The sequence below is a fragment of the Mytilus trossulus genome, chromosome 12, assembly GCF_036588685.1.
Source record: "Mytilus trossulus isolate FHL-02 chromosome 12, PNRI_Mtr1.1.1.hap1, whole genome shotgun sequence".
Classification (NCBI taxonomy): Eukaryota; Metazoa; Mollusca; class Bivalvia; order Mytilida; family Mytilidae; genus Mytilus; species Mytilus trossulus.
Genome location: NC_086384.1, coordinates 39910730 through 39931356, shown reverse-complemented (window position 1 = coordinate 39931356; position 20627 = coordinate 39910730). Strand labels below are relative to the sequence as shown.

The window sequence follows — 20627 nt, the reverse complement described above, 5'->3', positions numbered from 1 at the left end:
TCTGGTTGTTAATGGAAAGAACATCATCAATGTATCTGAATGTGAGATTAAATAACATGATTTCTTTGATTTTCTTGTTTATGACAAGTGTTTGAAGGAACTCCGATATTCAACATGTTTGCTGTCAATAAGAAACTCAACCATACTGATCACTTGAAATAACTCTGCAAAAGAGACCAAATGACATATAAATTAACAGCAATAAGAAAACCCTACACAGCATAGTCAGATATAAAAGGTCCCAAATGACAAATGTAAAACACAGACTGTTGTGTATAACCCTACAATCTTTTTATAAATACAGATTTAATACATATACAATGTAAGTACATAATCATGGATCACAACAAGGTACACATGTAAACATCAATACGTATATTAATTGACATTTCTTATGATTTATTATTGATATCATTGCTCTTAACGAACTTCAATATTTACAGCTTTACATTTAGAATTTTAACAAACATTAAAAATACTGATGTGAGTTCAAAAATACAAGCATTAGTATATATATGAAAATAGCGTTACATCTTGGTCATAGTTTATGGTGAAATTTCCCTGAAGTCATTCATTACGAAAATGATTACGATGAGGGCCTCGATCAAAATGTGGAATTCAGGGCAAACATATATAAAGATAGAGAAAAATTAATTGGAAATAATGAGGCGCTTACGTATACCAAATAGAGAATAATGAGCAAAAAACTAAGGAATATACTCATTAATAGCCCCCTTTCCCATTCACACTTGATAAATTGTACTACACGCATACTGATATATTTATATATATGTATATATGGAATTTCCAAAGACAATCTTTCATTCAACAACATGTAAGAGGGGTTCGGAAGGGGATACTTTATTTCTACATTCTTTACTTTTGTGTCATTCTTATATATTCTATATATATATATATATATTGTGTCCATTACTCATAGATAATTCTTTAATTTAAGAATCACGTTATTCTCTTTTTGTTCTTATTTCGTCCATTTTTTCTCCAGTCTTTATAAAAAGAAAATTGGTCCAGTTTTATGTAGATTTGACCCATTATTCTCTCTCCTGACAATCCCACACAGATTCTCACTTAAAAATATGGAATAGTCCAACCTATCTACTTTAATAAGAATATGTATGTCAAAAGATATTTTATATTTGTAAATGAAAAAAATTGCGCCATTCACAAGTTATAGTTATACACATATGTACATGATCTCATTGACCATATATTGAACACACACTTCCAACGCTTTAGCTGTTCTTTTCTGCAAACCCTGATCACCATCTATGTTGCTTTCGTGAGTCAAACCATTATATCGCCTGCACCAGGAACTTACCAATATTTATTCAAATAAGGAATGCTTATCAGAAACAGTTTTGAGATATTTTTATATTCAAAAATCAATCCTTTTCGTCATTTTGATTTGCTTTTAATCATTTGGGGATCACTTTTCCCAATCCGCTTTAAAGTTTTATAGCGTTGTAAACTATCATTTGTTTTGCAAACATATACATCCGGGGTACTTTGACATGGTTTCAGATTCACTCTACCGTTCTTAGTTTCGTATTCAACAAATCCGTCAACAGGTCTGCATCTTGGAACCATCGGACTACCTTTAACGTTTCTCTTCTTGTTGTGTGTTTCACAATGGACGACAACAACTCGATATAAAAGTAAAATGATGACTAATGAGTTCTTAGATGTAAAAAACATATTTGTGTAACTGACAACTTGATATTTGAATATGAGTAATAAACGTACTACTAAGAATGGGCAATCTTGCATAAATATGGAAATCAATATTCCGTAAATTTCCGGATTACAGCATGCCGAATCGGGGTCATGCAACTGAATGGCATTTGGTGCTCCGGCATGGTCTCGTCGAGCTCTGGTTGCTGTGAGAACAAGTGTAAATTGCATCAAACTGGATGTCCAAATACCAAGTACAATATAACAAAGCATTGGGTTAAATTTTACCTGTAAAAAAGTAAAACCAATATTAAAATCACCTTTATTACTAATGTTGTGCAAGGGTGAATACAATAAAGTGCGTACATAGCAAATGAGGCATCTTTTTCAATAAATACATAGGCATATAAAATCAGAACGGTGGTGTAAATGACACTCATATTCGAACTTAATATATGTTTGGTGGTACAATGCAATAAACATTGGGTTTAAGTTTATAATTTTGAGTGAGTGAGGCAAAGTAAAGTTAAAGTGATGAACCGGCATTTTTTTTCTTTTCCAATTATACGGGAACATAACTTGAACACACAACATAAAAGTGACGCCACCGAAATAAAACCTGGATTTGTTCATGTTAGTAATAAGCATAGGGTACAAGTTTTAGAACATTTGGTAAAGGTAAAATTAGATAAAGAGTGCAAAAATGGCAAAAAAAAAGCATTCTTTTTCATTTAAAGAGGGACGTAACTCAATAACGTAGAAAGGGACGCCACACAACTGTGATGTCGATCTACGTTTTGTAGCACTAGGTCTTGTGTTTTTTCTCTGAAAATATTAAGCTGACAAAAAACATTTTAGAATGAAAGCCACTTATGTTAAGTACGAACAAACGTGCATACAACAGAAATGCCTACACTGACAAGTAACGGGGGCGTGATAATGGTTGGCATAGGTATAGAAATAAGGCATCATAGTCTTTTAACATACGTAAGTAAATATCATGGTTAAAAACGGACGTCTGGTCGGCTTTGTCGGATGGGTTAATACGTCCAATCGGAATAGATAGCAATGCTCTCATTATGTTAAAAAACCTAAGTAAGAACTTTTTGATGGTCCGTGGTTAGTCTGGTATTAGGAATAATTTTATGTTGATATGCAACATACAATCTTTCAAACAGAATCCTTCCTTTCATCACTTCTTTTTTAATTCATAGATAGATATAAAAAATATGTGGTATAAGTGCCAATGACATAACTCTCTGTCCTGATAACAGTTTGATCTTCCCTGAGAGGATTACACGCCATATCTTTCTTAAAATGTCCTGTACCAAGTCAGGAATATGGCAGTTATTATTTAATAGTTTGTTTCTATGTACGTGTTTTTTGTTGCACTTCAATGCTCTTTTAGTTAATAAGTTTCCCTCGGTTTAAGTATGTTACCTATATTGGTTTTCTCTCAATCAATTATGACTTTCGAATAGCGGTTTACTACTGTTGCCTTTATTTAGACTACGGTACATTATTTGATAATCTCTAAATTAAATATACATTGGCAGTTGCGTTTTTTAAATTGATCGCACACGATATCAATTCAATAAAGCTTTCAATTTACATACCTTATCCTCGTTGAATGCTTCAAAAAATTCTACAATATCGGCTGCTGTTCCGACATAGACCAATAGTAATTGAGAAAGCTGGTCATGTGACAATGCGCCTTTCGGGAGTAGCCATCTTCCGATTATGAGCATAAGTAACAGAAACTGTTCAATTACTTTCAACCATAAATCAGATGGTATTGCGAAAGGAATAGTAATTTTGCCGATCTGAAAAATAAAAAAAATGAAAAAAATATTTCAGTCAAATTATTGTGTAATTGAAAACGAGGAGCAAACGATACCATAGGGACATTCAAACTCATGATCAAAAATTAACTTGCGATGTCATAGCTACAAAGAAAAAGACAAACATACAAATAAGAGTACACAAGACACAAGATAGAAAACTAAAGGCTTAGCAACATGAACCCAACCAAAAACTGGAGGTGAACTCAGGTCTTCCGGAAAGGTAAGCATATCCTGCTCCAAACGTGGCACCCATCGTGTTTCTTCTGTTATAACAAACCGGTAAATAGCTATATATTGTATAATTCGGTAGGTCATAATCGTGAAAAGGGAAGGATATTGTAGTTACAACATAACGAAGAGGTGTGGCAATGTTCTGCTTACGTTATATCCAAATTACAGTTTAGATTGCCCTAAGAGGATGACACACTTTTGGGATATGAAATACGGGGAAATGTTGGAATATGGGATACAGGTGGCAAAAAAAATCTGTAAAAACGATAGAAAAAAAAATCCTTTTGTCGAACATTTTATGAAAAATGTGATGTAAGCGTGTTTACCTTTGAGCATTCCTTATAAAGGTTCATTCATTATCCAGCTACGATCACTCAAAATTTATAAATTAAATGCAGACAGCGAATTAATTCGATGATTGCTACCTTGTGATCATACACGTTTGTGTCCTCATATACTATTTATATTTTGATATAATTATTTGTTTCTATTTGTATTTATGATAATTATCTTAATTTCAAAGAACCACATTCTGCATACGTACCAAACAATAGTAGTTCAATTTAAAAAAAAAGAAAGTATGAAACTCGTACAAACAGACACCATTATCCTTATTTTAACAAATAAATAAAGATTAAACGAGTCCTTGACCGACACTGGGGTTAGTTAGTGCAAAAGTCTGCAAAATTTTAAATTGCGATTGTGGCGTAATTTTGAGCATGGTTATGTAATCAGAGTTTGCGTACTAAAAATCTGTTTATATGCACCTGTTAGCAACAACATTTAAAACACATAATTTTTCAGATAAACTATGCTTTCATTCTTGTTAACATCAATTTACTGATCGTTTAGGTGAACTCGACAAAGCGTATACACATCAAATGTGTGTTTTGATTTTCAATATTTATTTATTTAGTTTTTTGTTATCATTCATGAATTCCTCTACAAAATGGCAGGGAAGTTGGTACCAACTATCCCGAATACACATATGTTCCCATAGTGAAGCTCTGGCGTTCCTTTCTTGAACAAGTCACAATGTTAAATTGTATATGTGCATGCCTTGATAAAAAAAAATGTATATGTTCTGCTGTTGGTTTGTCGGTTTTGGGACATTGTTTATTATGCAGTTAACAAGTTATTTTGTACTACTATATTATTTATAAATGTTTGTTTCTATCCGAGTGTTCTGATGTTTGGCCAGCCATGTAACAAGGTTAAATCCACCATCTTTTTCTGGGAATGTCCTGTATTAAGTCGGGAATAGGATAGTTGTTATCAAATAGTTCGTTTCTATGTATGTCAGCGTATGCTTTTGTTGCAGTTCACTGTCTCAGTTGGTCTGTTGGTTTTCCTCTTTTAGTCGATTTAGGACTTCTACACAGCGGTACACTGTTGTGTTTATTTGAAAGATCTTTATAGCATATGTTTGTAATTATATTGCCAATACCGACTTGAATCAATCTTTATGTCAGCCTGTCAGGTCACATCATTCAGATCCAGTGGCTTTGAAAGGGACATTATTCCATGCAATTGATCAACATATACTGCTAAATATCCTGTTAATCGTGAACACATGACATAAATATTTTGTAATATAAATTTTATAAAATTACAATAACACTTATCATTGATGTGGCCCAGTTATAATATAAATATTTACTGTGTACACAACTTTATGTAATTTAAAAAGTAAGAATTCTCTAATCAATATAACTTTAGCTGTATGTCTGGCTAATAAAATTGAGAATGGAAATGGGGAATGTGTCAAAGAGACAACAACCCGATCATAGAAAAAACAACAGCAGAAGGTCACTAGCAGATCTTCAATGTAACGATAAATTCCCGCACCCAGAGACTTCCTTCAGCTGGGCCCTTAACGTAATAGTTCAGTAATAATGAACGCCATACTAATTTCAAAATTGTACACAATAAACTAAAATTAAAATAATACAATACTAAAAAAGGCCAGAGGCTCCTGACTTAAGACAGACACAAAAATGCCTCGGGGTTAAACATGTTTGTGAGATCTCAACCCTCCCCTATACCTCTAGTCCAGCCCTGGCCTCAGTGACTTATTTTCAATTTTTTTTGTTGTCAGTGACAACAACAAAAAATTTATAAAAAAATGAAAATAAGTCACTGGGGCCAGGGCTGGACTTCTATACCTCTAGCCAATGTAGAAAAGTAAATAATTATATATTTAAGCCAGATTCTTTTCTCTCAATTGATTACTGACTTTTTGTACACCGGTATACCTCTGATGCCTAAATTTGTTTTCCTTAACTTCAGAAGATTTACTCAAAGGCAGCATAACGTCGGAAAAGCTAATATCTATACTTTTTAAGTATACTAGGTAACTGATACCATAAAACGAACGTTATTGGTACTTTAATGACACTGATGATGACAGATATTTTCCGTTCATTCATTTATACTATTTAACATTCCAAAGACATTTTCATTGTTAAAATAGTATCGTCATCAAACATGTATTCCATCTATTGTCAATAAAATGAATTGATTTCATGTAACGTGCTTTCAATTTATTAAAAGCAAATGTATGATGACTCTGACATCAATATTTTCTATCATTAACACTAGGGAGTTTATTATCGGACCATTCTGCCCAGATCAGAGTTGATGAGTTGAACGCTATATAACTGATGACACTTTTAGTGTTTAGAATCATGTCTACTGCATTATTGTTTTAATTAAACTATCGAATACTATGAAACAACATCAATGTATTCACACTAGTATTGTTTGCCAAGTTTGTTTCGCAATTTTGTTGAAAGTGAATTATTTCGTAAACATTTCGGATTTTTTTTTTTCGAGTATAAATGTTTCATAGCGTAAACATGTCAACGGCTTAATTCAATTAACATTTCCTTATTACATTTCCAAACACAGTTTTAGTGTTAAAAGTATGTGAACAGCAACTACTCAGACTAAGTGAAATGTCACCAGAGTCTGAGTAGAAAATTAATGAACCAGGAGTTTGTCAAAGAACGTCTCGTCCTTTTTCTAAAACAAATGTTCATTGGAAGGTACCAGTTACTTTGTTGATAAATATTCCGTATCAACTTCACAAATAATACACGATGGTCTTGAAGTATAGATTCTGGATACTGACGTTGTTTATCATCTTAATAACTGTTATATTATTCCTTTAATTGTCTTTATGATCATTGCTTTTACTGTTTTTGATGGTATCCATTTGACATTGCTCAGTACTATACATGCCGTCATTGTGTTATTTTTCTATGATAATTTTTGCCTTCTTGTCTTTCATATTTTTGCTAATATGATTTGTCTATTATAGACAATGTATGCATTTTGGTTTTTCATTTTTCATATGAACTGGCTCTGTATTTATACATCACATCATTGTGTTATTGTACCATGGTAAAAGTTTGTTTACATATTTGATTGTCTAAATGGTAATTAAGGTAATTAAGATAATGACACAAGGTTGACACCTGAGCACCTATTTTGGACATTTTAACCTATTTTGTTTTTACTGTTTTTGGTGGTATCCATTTGACATTGCTCTGTACTATGCCCGCCGTCATTGTGTTATTTTTCTATGATAATTTTGGCCTACTTGTCTTTCGTATTTTTGCTAATATGCTTTGTCTATTATATAAATTGTATGCATTTTGGTGTTTCATTTTTTATATGAACTGGCTCTGTATTTACACATCACATCATTGTGTTATTGTACCATGGTACAAGTTTGTTTACATATTTGATTGTGTAAATGGTAATTAAGATAATGACACAATGTTGACTCCTGAGCAACTATTTGGGACATTTTTACCTATTTTGTCTGTTTGTTTTGTTAACATATTGTTGTTGATATAATGGATTTGTATGCAACTGTCATACAAGTGAGATGTTAAGCTAGCTTTAAAATCAGGTTAATTCCACAATTTTCTACATAATAAAATGCCTACAACAAGTTGGGTATATGACAGTCATGGTGCATTCATTTGGTGTTTTTGAGATATGATTTTGTCATTGGATTGGGGATTTTCGTTTTCAATTTTCCGCGGAGTTTATTATTTTTGTGAAAATACTTTTAAATGCCAATGAGGTCAAGTATTTTATCGTAGATCTATAATTTTCACTAAACATTCCATTCTTTACTACAATTCACAATTTTGAATTAGTATTATGTATTGCAATGCTCTCCTGGTAGTATTTCGTATAATAAACACTTAACCATTCATTAATACCTAGAGAGCGGGCTTGTTTGGTATTCTGGCTGATTAATTCATTATCAAAATAAAAAAAATGTCATTCTTCTGCATGTTGAAGTATTGTCCCTTGCAGTATATTATATCGCACGAGCTTGTTATAACCCTTGTAGTATGCCATTTTTTTGTTGATTTACACATGGATGGGCAATAAATTGGTAATATCTTTACATCGCGCGTTTGCTTAAAAATATATTTTCGATTCTAATAGGAAAATTAAGAAATTTCGTAGCTCAAAACGGACCTATAAGATAAGTTTGAAAGGAGATTATTCGGATTTCATCTTGCAAAAACTATCTAGAAATATTATTATAAGAACATCGCTAGGTTTACAAAGCTAAAGAAGAGTGCTATTTTATTAACATATAGTACAAAAAAGTTTAGCAAAATTGGTGATAGTACATGTATATATACTAGAGACTAGTTTTAGTCGTATAAAGTCATTTTGAGCAAAGCAACATCTGGAAGTCTGATTAATAAGTCATTCGGTAATGTCCAGTCTTTCAGCCATTTTTTATACATATCCACGGCGGTTAATTGAGTACTGTTTAGACAGTTCGCCTACAACCTGATCAGTATTGTTCAGTAGATTTGAAGATTTTCAAACAATTCAGTATGATGTTGATTTAACACAGGTAAATGAAACCTATTGAACAGTTTGTTCAAAGACTGAACAGATCTTAACTGATAGCTAGCGAATTGTCTAAACAGTACTGAGTTAAGCGCATGCGCTAGGAATGAAAATGTGCTGAAAAACACCTGAAAAAAATTGTATTGTGTATTCTTTAAAGAGCGGTTTATTTATTGTTATTTAATGTCGCTGTCATACACATTAGAGGTGTAGCTAGCTGTAAAACCAGGTTTTAGCCACCGTTTTGTCTCCAGTATATTTTACCTGAGTAAGACACCTAAGTTCCCTTAAAATACAATCAATAAATTAATACTGAATTAAGTGCTGCTTGTAATATGCCTTTGTAATTATTTTTTTTAAACTTTACTGTTTAGTCAATTTTTGTAATACACTTTTTGCATAGTTCGGTATTTATACATCCCGCCATTGCGTTATTATTCTATGGACTATTTTATATGATTATCTTTCATTTTTGAGTATGTACTTTGTCTATAGAGTGTCTATAAGCCCTTATGTTTTCCTTTTTCGAAATAGGTTTTTGTTTTTAAAGTGGGTAAAATTATACATGTAACACAATGGTGACTGCTGTACTTAAATTTTATAATGCAATTTTAAGCGACTGTCATACAAGTAAGAGGTTTAGATAGCTATCAAAACCAGTTTAAATCCACAAGTGTCTATTTAGGGAAATGCTTGCACCAATCTGAGTTGTGTCGTTGTTCTCCTTTTATATTTAATGCTATTCCCTCGGTTTTGGTTTGTTACCCCGATTTCGTTTTTTGTCCATGGATATATGAGTTTGAACAGCGGTATACTACTTTTGCCTTTATTTGTATGTGTCAGTTGTTTTCCATCATGTGTTTGAGCTATTTATTTTGACAGTTGATTCAGAACTTTCCGTTTTGAATTTTTCTTGGAGTTCCGTATTTTTGTTATTTTACTTTTGTTAGGGAACTATTATGGTAGACATGGGTTCGTTCGTGATTTCATATGGCGTCCAGTAATCTTATAACCTATGACAATCCATTTTTTCCCCTTTTCTACATTATTTAGCTCATATTTTGCTGGTTTTTGGGGGGAAGAATTTCGAAGTCATATCAAATAAAGCTTATTTCCTCCTATTGCACTTTACGTCATTATTTCAAGCGTAAAATGACTCGAAATATTTACCAGACAAACCAAATAAACAATTTATTTTTATGAAGTATGATAAAAGAATCGGTAAAATTATTAAATCCATCCTATTGAAATCAGATTTGCTACGGGAAAATATCAAATGCTGACCAGATCTATGGATCAATCATCAAATATAAAAAGACAAAACAAAACTAAGAATCGTTTTGCCCAATTGCTATATGTTTGCGCCTTTTTGTGGACTATTTTTTTTATTGATATCATTCTGAATTTATTGATTGATTGTTTGGTTGGTTTTTAAAGCCACTTTCAAAACTGTTTTTTTTTCGTGGCAGTCAGTTTTGTATGTGGACGAAGTCGATAATCTTCGAAGAGAACCACCAACCTTCGGTATTAAAACTTACAATCCCAGTCAATAAAGTTGAGTGAATCTGCCACGTAGAGTAAACCTTAGTTTTGACATTCTAATTCTACAGAAGTTCGACTTCTTTGACCACTTGGCCAACTAGGTCATATATTCTTGTTTTAAGTACTGGAAGATGTATATAAGATTATATTACAGCTTCTTAAAGAGTATCAGAGATGAATGCTTACCCCTTTAATGTCGACAGTAAGATCTTCGTCTGTTGAGTTTGCATCCTGTATAACCGGAAGTGACGCATTGAAATTATTTCTTTTATCTATCCGTTTATGCATATTATGTAGTTCCAGAAACCAAATAGCAGGTACAACAGAAGCAAGGTAGAAGAAAACACTTGGACAAAACCTGAAAAATCAAAACAAGCTATTTTATTCTGTCCTCGATTTAGAAAAAATATATGTTTTTACAGTTGTTTTTCTTTCACATCAATGTGACGCATTTTTTTAAATCTATTTTATCGGATTGCTGATGTTTACAACAAAGAAGCGCTTACCAAGCTGTGCACCAGGTCTTTTATTTTTTTAGGTGCATGTGGTTTCCTCGGTTTGTGTCTGTTTCCTTAATTTGTCTTCTCAATTGATTCACGGGACTAATCATTAGTAAACTACTGTTGCCCTTATTTATCCTGTGTGTTACAGTTATATACTCTCCTGGGAAAGCTCTCAGAGGGATTCATAAATTTTAACATCTTAAGATAATTTTATATTCAACTCACATCACACTGTAGGTACCCCCAACGGCAAACCCATGGTAGGTTATTTTTTCTAATATAAGAAGTTTTATTGAAAATATTGTTACGCATAAAATTGGGTGACACGGTATCAATAATCAAATACTAAGTGTGTTTATATTTTAAATTTAATCGTAATTATGAGATGTTTTTACAAAGTAAATTTTGTGTGACAAACTCTATTCTTATGCCTCCCTATGATAGAAGTTAGCATGATATTTCTCGTTTGTGAGCCCGTTCGTTTGTCTTTGTGAATATGTCCGCCCGTCCGTCCGAACCATATTTACTTTATATTTATGGTTGATGTCACATCAACATTAAACCTTTTTTAATGTTCATGTTTTTAATTTTTATAGTTTAGTTATATGTTTTGAAGTTAAGTATGACGTCTATTTTCACTGAACTAGTAATCATTTTTATTTAGGGCCAGCTTAAGCCTGCCGGATACGAAATTTTCTTACTGTGTGGAAGACCAATTGGTGGACTGTTTTCTTCTTTTTGGTCGGGTTGTTGTCTCTTTGACATATTCCCGATTTCTATTCTCAATTTTACCATTTTTAGTAGGACTGTTTAGAATCAAAGCTAAACAAGGCGGATTGATGCAACAGGAATTTTGTGCGAGCGAGTCGTGGTGTCATACGGACAATAACTTGTGTTTAGATTTGAAATAATGTCCTACTTTTATAAAACTAGTACCGGAATGACTGAAATATGGGGACACGTTAAGAGCAATTCTAATGTGTAAATGACAATAAAAAAAAATAAGGACATGGAATTAGATACATTTATTATTTACTTATTAATTAGAAAGAACTTGTATAGAATATCGAAACATGATAATTGTATTTCCAACATATACATTCTCCTTAGAGTTATCTATTAATGGTCATTGTTAAAGATAGGGTGACAATTGAAGCGTACAGCGATTCTTACTATAAACCATTCACTGTTAATGGTTCGCGTTAGTACATGTAGTATGTTAACAATGAACACCAAAAGTATCAATTGTAACTATTAATACTAAATCTTAACTTCATATAGTACGGAACGAAACTCACATACTCGGCAGTCGGAGGACTTCGGGAAAGTTCGGGAATAAACGACCATGATTCGAAAGTTGAAACATACATTTTGACTCTGAACGATAAAAATGAAATACAATAGCATGTGTGTCTGCTGTGTTATCGAATCAAACTAATTACAAGTCCAATAAACAAATTCAAATCATGTTTTTGTCATTTTGTGAATTGTAAATAAATAACTAGAAAAAAAGAAAATAATGTTGTCTCATTTGTAGAATCAAGTGTCAAAGATCAGACAGGAAGTGAGTTCATTTATGTTAGATTAATCAAAATGATATTGTAATGATGTTGTTAGTCGGGTAATCGAAACCCTAGAGAGTCATATTAGGGATTGTTCGGAGTCTATCTAATCAGTTAGTGCAAAATACATTCTTTTAATTGACAACTTTAAGCAATCCTAATTATTTCTTGCGCATTTATCTATAAACTCCGCAATAAGTTGAGCATCACCCATATTTTAAGATCATTTTTTTTCAAATCCAAAAAATTAAGTACTGGTGATAAGAAGCCAAATGATACATAGTTTTAATATATATCATTTCTCTTTAAAATAAGTTCATTTAGAAAAAATAAAGCGAAACGGTGCAGTGCCTAACTTATGGCGGAGTGTATATTACCTTGAAGACCGATATATGTCGATCTCCTTGTTATCGATGCCTTTTTGTTTCTTTTGGTTTATAATGATTGCTGTCACATTGAAATAGAACGAATTACCCACATCTCTTGTTATTTGTATTTAAACATGCTTGATTTCACATAACCATGTTACAGTGAAATGCCATCCTTACTTTATGTCCGGTGGCACATATTTCATACAAGATAAGGACAAATGTTAATTGATTAGTTATTGTTTGCTTAAACGTTGAGTTGCAAATATTTCAAACTGCAAAAGCAAGGATTTTTCATTTATTTGTTTGATGTGTTTGAGCTTTTGATTTTGCCAGTTTATTTGGGATTTTCTGTTTTGAAATTTTCTCGGAGTTGAGTATTTTTGTGGTTTTACGTTTTTGATAGAACGGCTGACTAAAAGAATAGAGATGAAACAAATTATAAAACATAAATTAAAACTCATAAGTTGAAGACTTTCCCCCACACCCCTTTTCATCCAAATCCAGACCCTCCTAAATCGGTTATGGTATTAAAATTAATGAATTTTGGTAGAATAATGATTCATAGTGTACGAGTAACAGTAATGTCATGATGTCAGACCCCTAGAGGTTCCCGAAATGGCATCATATTGGGTTTAATTACAGCTATTGCAATTATAAGTAATCAATATGTGTTCCGAAAGTAATGTCATTCGTATTATTTCTAAAAATAGTTTCTCCCATTTGTTCAGAAGTATGGTAAATTTTGCATTATCCAAGGACTTTTTATATCATCATAATTTTCATTTAGAATCTAGCTATGTATACCTCTTTTTCATATGCCAAAATTAGTCAAAAACTGTGTTACAGTTATTTAGATATAGGAAGATATGGTGTGAGTGCCAATGAGACAACTCTCCATCCAAATAACAATTGATAAAAGTAAACCATTATAGGTCAATGTACGGCCTTCAACACGAAGCCTTGGCTCACACCGAACAACAAGCTATAAAGGGCCCCAAAATTACTAGTGAGAAACCATTCAAACGGGAAAAACCAACGGTCTAATATATATAAATAATAAAACAAGAATGTGTCCTTGGTACACGAATGCCCCACTCACATTATCATTTTCTATGTTCAGTGGACCGTAAAATTGGGGTAAAATCTCTAATTTGGCATTAAAATTAGAAAAATCATATCATAGGCAACATGTGTACTGAGTTTGAAGTAGATTGGACTTCAACTTCATCAAAAACTACCTTGACCAAAAACTTTAACCTGAGGCGGGACAGACGGAAGGACGAACGCACGGACGCACAGACCAGAAAACATAATGCTCCTTTACTATCGTAGGTGGGGCATAAAAATAATCATGATTGTACCTAAACTAGTTGAGATATGTACAACTGTAGTGTGAAGTTTGTAATTTCCAAGGACTTAATTTTATTTAAAACAAAAAGTAAACTAGAATCTCACATAAGACTTTAAAACTCACTGGGCACAAACATCTTTGTCAAATGCCAAGAACTGTCACAGTGACTGTGGTATAGTAATGAATTATAACAATAGATAGGTCATGTAATATGGACCTCCTAAAGCACTGTCCCATAGGTTCTTAAGGATATTCGCTTCTCTGAATCAAAATAACAAGGTTTTTAAAATAATAGTTTATAAATAAATGAAATGAAGAAAAAAACAGAAAAAATGGGGTCTGTTTGCTTTTTTTCCAGATAAAAGTCAGATATAAGGACATCTGGCGGGAAATATCTCTAGTTTTTTGCTGCTTTAAAAATTTGCCGCCTTTTTGTTCAAAAGCTCTGAAAAAATAACATGGATTTTCAAAATTAATTTTTGACTATATATTATAAAATTATGAAAGAAGTTATAAGGTAAAGCATGAATAAAATCAGAGAATTTCGAAAATCTAGCAAATATTTAAGGATGTTCGCTGCTCAGTTTCAAAATAAATAACTTTTCATAAAACTAGTATGTATTGATAGGGAATACATTGAGGAATAAAAAAAGCAAAAAAAATATAGGGGTCCATGTGCTTGTTTTCGAGATATCAGCCCTTGGAATTTTGGCGGGAAAATGTTCTCTCTTGATTTTCCTTAGCTTTATCATTGACCAGTTAAAGGTCTCAAAAACTATTGAAAAATAAATAAAATTTTATAAAACTTTTACAAATGACTTATCATTATACTTGTAAAATATTTATAAAAAGAAAAATAGGGGTTCATGGGGAAATTTTTTTAAGGCATTCAAATGGATAAAACCAGAGGATTCCGAAAATCTGACAAAAATTTCAAATCATGACAAGCAGACATCCACCAGACGTGTCTCCGACCGTACATATACTTGTACAGCCTGTAGTGTCAAAAGGACAACCACTTTTGGCAAGGATTTTCTTGTCGGTCAAAAAAAGGCTTATTTAAATGAAAACATTATTTCTATTCCCCAGTTTACCTTGAAGTCAGATGGTTTGACGAGTTCAAATATTTACTAACATCACACATAGATTTGAAGGCGACCTACTTAATAGACACACTTTATTTTTGAATCGTTCCGAAAATACACCGTTTGTCATGTGGCAGGACAGATTACCGCCCTTGTATCCAATGCGACCTGCTTTATAGAGCCAACTTAATTAGTTTATTGATAATGGTAATTCGGAAGACATCCGCATGCAATATTTAACACTGAAAATTAAATAAACAAATCATTATATCAATCTAAACAACAATAGGAACCCCCCAAAAAAAACCGACATGGATGAAACATCCATGAAGAAATACATCTCTTCTTTGTTATATCTTAAATATGTAAACTTGGAATTAGCCTCCATGAAATTAACTGTTTTCTTAAGGTGTTTTCTTATAACTGTCAAGTAATATAATCATTAGTTTTTGCTGTTATCATTATATGAGTTTTCCTTCAGTACATTCGTTAAATATGTTTTTTTTTATGAAACTATGAGAGTTTCTAACCAGATTTCAGTCATATTATTGCATCATTTGTAGAAATAATTAGCACTAAGGTATGGTTTTCATATAGGTTTCTTTTCTGTAAGTTGAGGTTAAGGAATAACACAAACATTGTATAGCAAAAAAAAGTCATAAAAAATAAGGAAAAGACGAGAAAATAATTGTCTAAAAAGATTAATGCTTATTCTATTCTACTTAAAGGTGCCAAACTGTGAAAATAAATCAGTAGGCATAATGATGCTATATGATTAGAATTCCGGAAGTCGCATCGAAAATGAACAATGATATTTTTTTGACTTTCTCAAGCTGACAAGTGATTGGTTTGTTGTTGGTGTAAAACGGCACTTTCAGCACTCAATGCAATTTTGTGGTATACAATTTCTATAAGTGTAGGAAACCAAAATCCAAGAAATGAAATATCGACCTTTACCAGGAATACTGACAATTCCAATCGATTAAGATCAGAGTCGATCGCCATTGTCACGTGCATGGTTCGAACTCGCAATATCAGTGATACTGTTACTGAACTACTTATAAAAAAGAAGATGTGGTATGATTGCCAATGAGACAACTATCCACAAAAGACCAAAATGGCACAGACATTAACTAATATAGGTCACCGTACGGCCTTCAATAATGAGGAAAGCCCATACTTAGACCACTCTGACACCAACGTCACCGATACCCCTGCTGGAAATGTACAACTCTTTTACTCAAAATTCAAATGCACAATGCAAATGATGCATTGAACACTATGTCAAAACAAACCAAGTGGTTTTTTTTTCTAATTTTGCGCTTATAAACACCGACATATTCTGAATGTGCTTGTCCTAAGTCAGGCTCCTTCATTCAGTGGTTGTCGTTGGTTCATGTCTGTCATCCTTCTTTGTTTTTCATAAATTTTCATAACGGTTTATTTTTAAAATCTTTTAGACATAATTTTTTTTTTTTTATTATTATTAGATTATGGATGCTCAACGTCCAGTAGCAAATATGTCATGCATGTACAGGATGAGCTTTAATATTAGTAATTGCCATGCAGTACGAATTTTATACTAAATTAAATGTTCCCCAATATGGTTGAAAGCTTATGACTCAGTCCAATAAACAGCGATTCATTAATAAGGTTTTCCACCTTTCATTCAACTTTTAAGGTATAACTACACGATCAGTTTCACTTTTTACGTTTTGATTGTTGATAAGATTTGTTTTTATAGTATTTTCTCCTAATTGTTATTCCAAAAGTTAATACTTGGGAATATAAAGGCCCTATCAACATATTTAATTCCGATATTTTAGTAGAACTGCCATGATTTCATTATTCTGGATATTTACATGTGACCGGTAATGTATCAATTTTGAGGAAATGAGTTGTACACAAATTGAAACATAATTACGAGCAATGAATTACTGGTAAATACCACTGTGCAGTCGATTGTGCGTTTGTATTTACGGAAATAGACAACTTTCACCGACTTTTCTTGTGTTTTACAATTTTCAGAATAGATTGCTGACTTGTATTGTTTTGAAACATTTAGTAAGTTGTTATTCTATGTATACAAACTATACCTATACATCCATATGAGTGTCTAGATAAAATTGACATAAAAGAGAATAATGGACCAAAACTACAGAAAAATGGACCAAAACTACAGAAAAATGGACCTTAACTACAGAAAAATGGACCTAAACTACAGAAAAATGGACCTAAACTACAGAAAAATGGACCTAAACTACAGAAAAATGGACCTAAACTACAGAAAAATGGACCAAAACTACAGAAAAATGGACCAAAACTACAGAAAAATGGACCAAAACTACAGAAAAATGGACTAGAAGTAAGGAATAATCATTATGGTCCATTCGGATAAATGCTGATAGAGCAAGTTGTGTCATGTATAATTTAGGATCTTTGACTATAATATACTTTTTTGAAACAGAATTTCTACAATTTCTTCTGTTCGCAATGCATGTCTTTTACATTAAAAAGAAATTTGGCATACTATATAATAATTCTGCTTTATTTCTTACAGTACCGTATCTAAAAAGTAAAATAACAAACAAACAAAAAACTTATTGCTGTTATTTAAAATATTTAAGTCTGTTATTTAAAGGGTTCAGTTTGTGTCCATATGAATACTTCCAACCTGTCAATAAATTAAGTTGCTATTAAGAAGCCATATAAATGAATTATTAATTTAATAATTGCCACTTTTTATATTTTGCATGAGATAATTATTTTTTCTATTATTTGCATAAGTTATAGTGCTAATTCGTCATATGTTGTACTGTTACAACACTGTCTTAGGTTAGGGAGGGGTTGGGATCCCGCTTACATGTTTAACCCCGACACATTATATATGTACATGTATGTGCCTGTACCAAGTTAGGAGCATGTAATTCGGTGGTTTTCAAATGACAAAACACATCAAACGAATGGACAACAACTGTCATACTCCTGACTTGGTACAGGCATTTTCAAATGTAGAAAATGGTGGATTAAACCTGGTGTTATAGCGCTAAATCTCCCACTGGTACAATGGGTTATACATGGTTTTGTCAAGTAAGGAGACTGTGGTCTGAATGCCAATGCAACAAATATCTACCAAAGTTAAAAATGGAGTGGATGTTATTAAAAAATTGTTAAAACCGAACGGCCTTACACAATGAGAAAAAGCCATACCGTTGAATGTTTTTCGTCACTTTTCTAGGAATTTTAAATTGAAAAAAAAAGCGGAAATACGTACCATTTCCATTCTTTTCCTCTCTTCTTTACCAGTGTTACTATGGTTTCAATAAAAAGTCCAAGTAATGCAGCTGAAAGGTACCAGCACCAGATCTGGCCAATAACCATATAGAGCCTCCAAATTGCTATCATTCCGTGTATAGAGAATAGAATCCTCACTAGAAGGGCGCGACAAATCGTCAGGCACCTCATTTTCAAAGATTTCAAAACCCGTATAAAACAAAATTTCTTGGAATATTTCTGATGATATTTCAATTACTTCATTAAATCCATAAATTATTGCTTTTCCTAACTGAATTACTTATCACTGTACAAATAATCTTGTAAATGTGTTTTGAAAAAAACCTGTAAGCATTCCGAAAAATCCCGCCTATCGATTGGCAGACTATTGTCTGTCACGTGATTATTTACGGTAAACGGCATGCCCACACGTACGTCATGAGGTTTCAGTTTCATATTTGTTTACAGATAAAGGATGCAACAACAGATTCGATGCTTCACCATTCAATTAATTAATTAAATAACACCCACAGAAATCCAGTTTTTACAGAATGATATAATGTTATTCTGGTAAAATCATCATCAGTTACAAAACGATATCGAATAGTGATGGCAGTAATAAAAAAAACAAATGTTTAATCTTTGTATCGAAATGTTGTTAACAATCCTGCCGCTTGAAAGGATGGAATCAACATGTGAATCATTAGTTAATAAGTCTGCTGTGGTTTTAGTGTAAATTACAATGAGATTTTATGCAAAAATAACATTGCACAGAACTGACCCCAAAATGTTGATTCGATATATATAAAGTAAAGCTTTTTATTATTTATTGTTCGAAACAAATTTTCAGGACTTATCTAGTTACTAAAAAAATATGCAAAATCCGAAGGTTAAACTTCTTCGCCCCTTATCAGAACTTTTTTTTAAATTTTAATGGTTTATGTATATTTGTATAAAAATAGTTTTCTGATTTTTCTATTCATTGAAACCGTATCATTTCTCTAGGCCTTGAGGCAAATTCAATTGAAAAAACATTTACTTCAAGCATGCCGACATTTAAAAGAATAGCGGGCATTACACCGGTGTCAAATTCCACCAGATGCTATTTGAGACTAGAAAGAGAACTCATTTCCATTATAAATTTTAACTCTGAATTTCAAACTTACAATGTAAAGGTCGTTAAAATCCACCCTCGTAATACTCTGAAACAACGAACAGGATATGAAACCATACTTTGAAAAAACGAACAGGATATGACATCATACTTTGAAACAACGAACAGGATATGGAACCATACTTTGAAACAACTAACAGGATATGAAACCATACTCTGAAACAACGAATAGGATATGACATCATACTTTGAAACAACGAACAGAAAACGAAACCATACTCTGAAATAACGAACATGATATGAAACCATACTCTGAAACAACGAACAGGATATGAAACCATACATAGAAACAACGAACGAGATATGACATCATACTTTGAAACAATGAACAGGATATGAAACCATACTCTGAAACCAACAGGTCTTCAATGTAGCGAGAAATTCCCGCACCCGGAGGCGTCCTTCAGCTGTCCCCTAAACAAATATATACTCTGAAACAACGAACAGGATATGAAACCATACTCAGAAACAACGAAAAGGATGTGATATCATACTTTGAAACAACGAACAGGATATTCAACAATACTTTGAAACAACGAACAGGATATGAAACCATACTCCGAAACAACGAATAGAATTTGACATCATACTTTGAAACAACGAATAGGATATGAAACCATACTCAGAAACAACGAATAGGATATGAAACCATACTCAGAAACAACGAATAGGATATGACATCTTACTTTGAAACAACGAACAGGATATGAAACCATACTCAGAAACAACGAATAGGATATGACATCATACTTTGAAACAACGAACAGGATATGAAACCATACTCTGAAACAACCGACAAGATATGCAATCATACTCAGAAACAACGAATAGGATATGACATCATACTGTGAAACAACGAACAGGATATGAAACCATACTCTGAAACAACGAACAGGATATGAAACTATAATCTGAAACAACGGATAGGATATGAAATCATACTTTGAAAAAACGAACAGGATATGAAACCATACTCTGAAATAACGAATATGATATGACATCACACTTTGAAACAACGAACAGGATATGATACCATACTCTGAAACAACGAATAGGATATGACATCATACTTTGAAACAACGAACAGGATATGAAACCATACTCTGAAA

The 20627-nt window shown here is 32.4% G+C and overlaps 1 protein-coding gene across 1 annotated transcript; it reads right to left on the bottom strand.

Moving 5' to 3' along the window:
* Window positions 1–265: 265 nt before the first annotated feature.
* LOC134693360 (transmembrane protein 26-like) lies at window positions 266–18729 on the bottom strand. Its single transcript, XM_063554134.1, has 4 exons — window positions 18346–18729; window positions 10386–10557; window positions 3309–3515; window positions 266–1980 (listed from the first exon to the last, which is right to left on the bottom strand). The coding sequence occupies exons 1-4, from the start codon at window positions 18534–18536 to the stop codon at window positions 1417–1419; spliced, it is 1134 nt and encodes a 377-aa protein (XP_063410204.1). The 5' UTR covers window positions 18537–18729; the 3' UTR covers window positions 266–1416.
* Between the last annotated feature and the right edge of the window lie 1898 nt (window positions 18730–20627).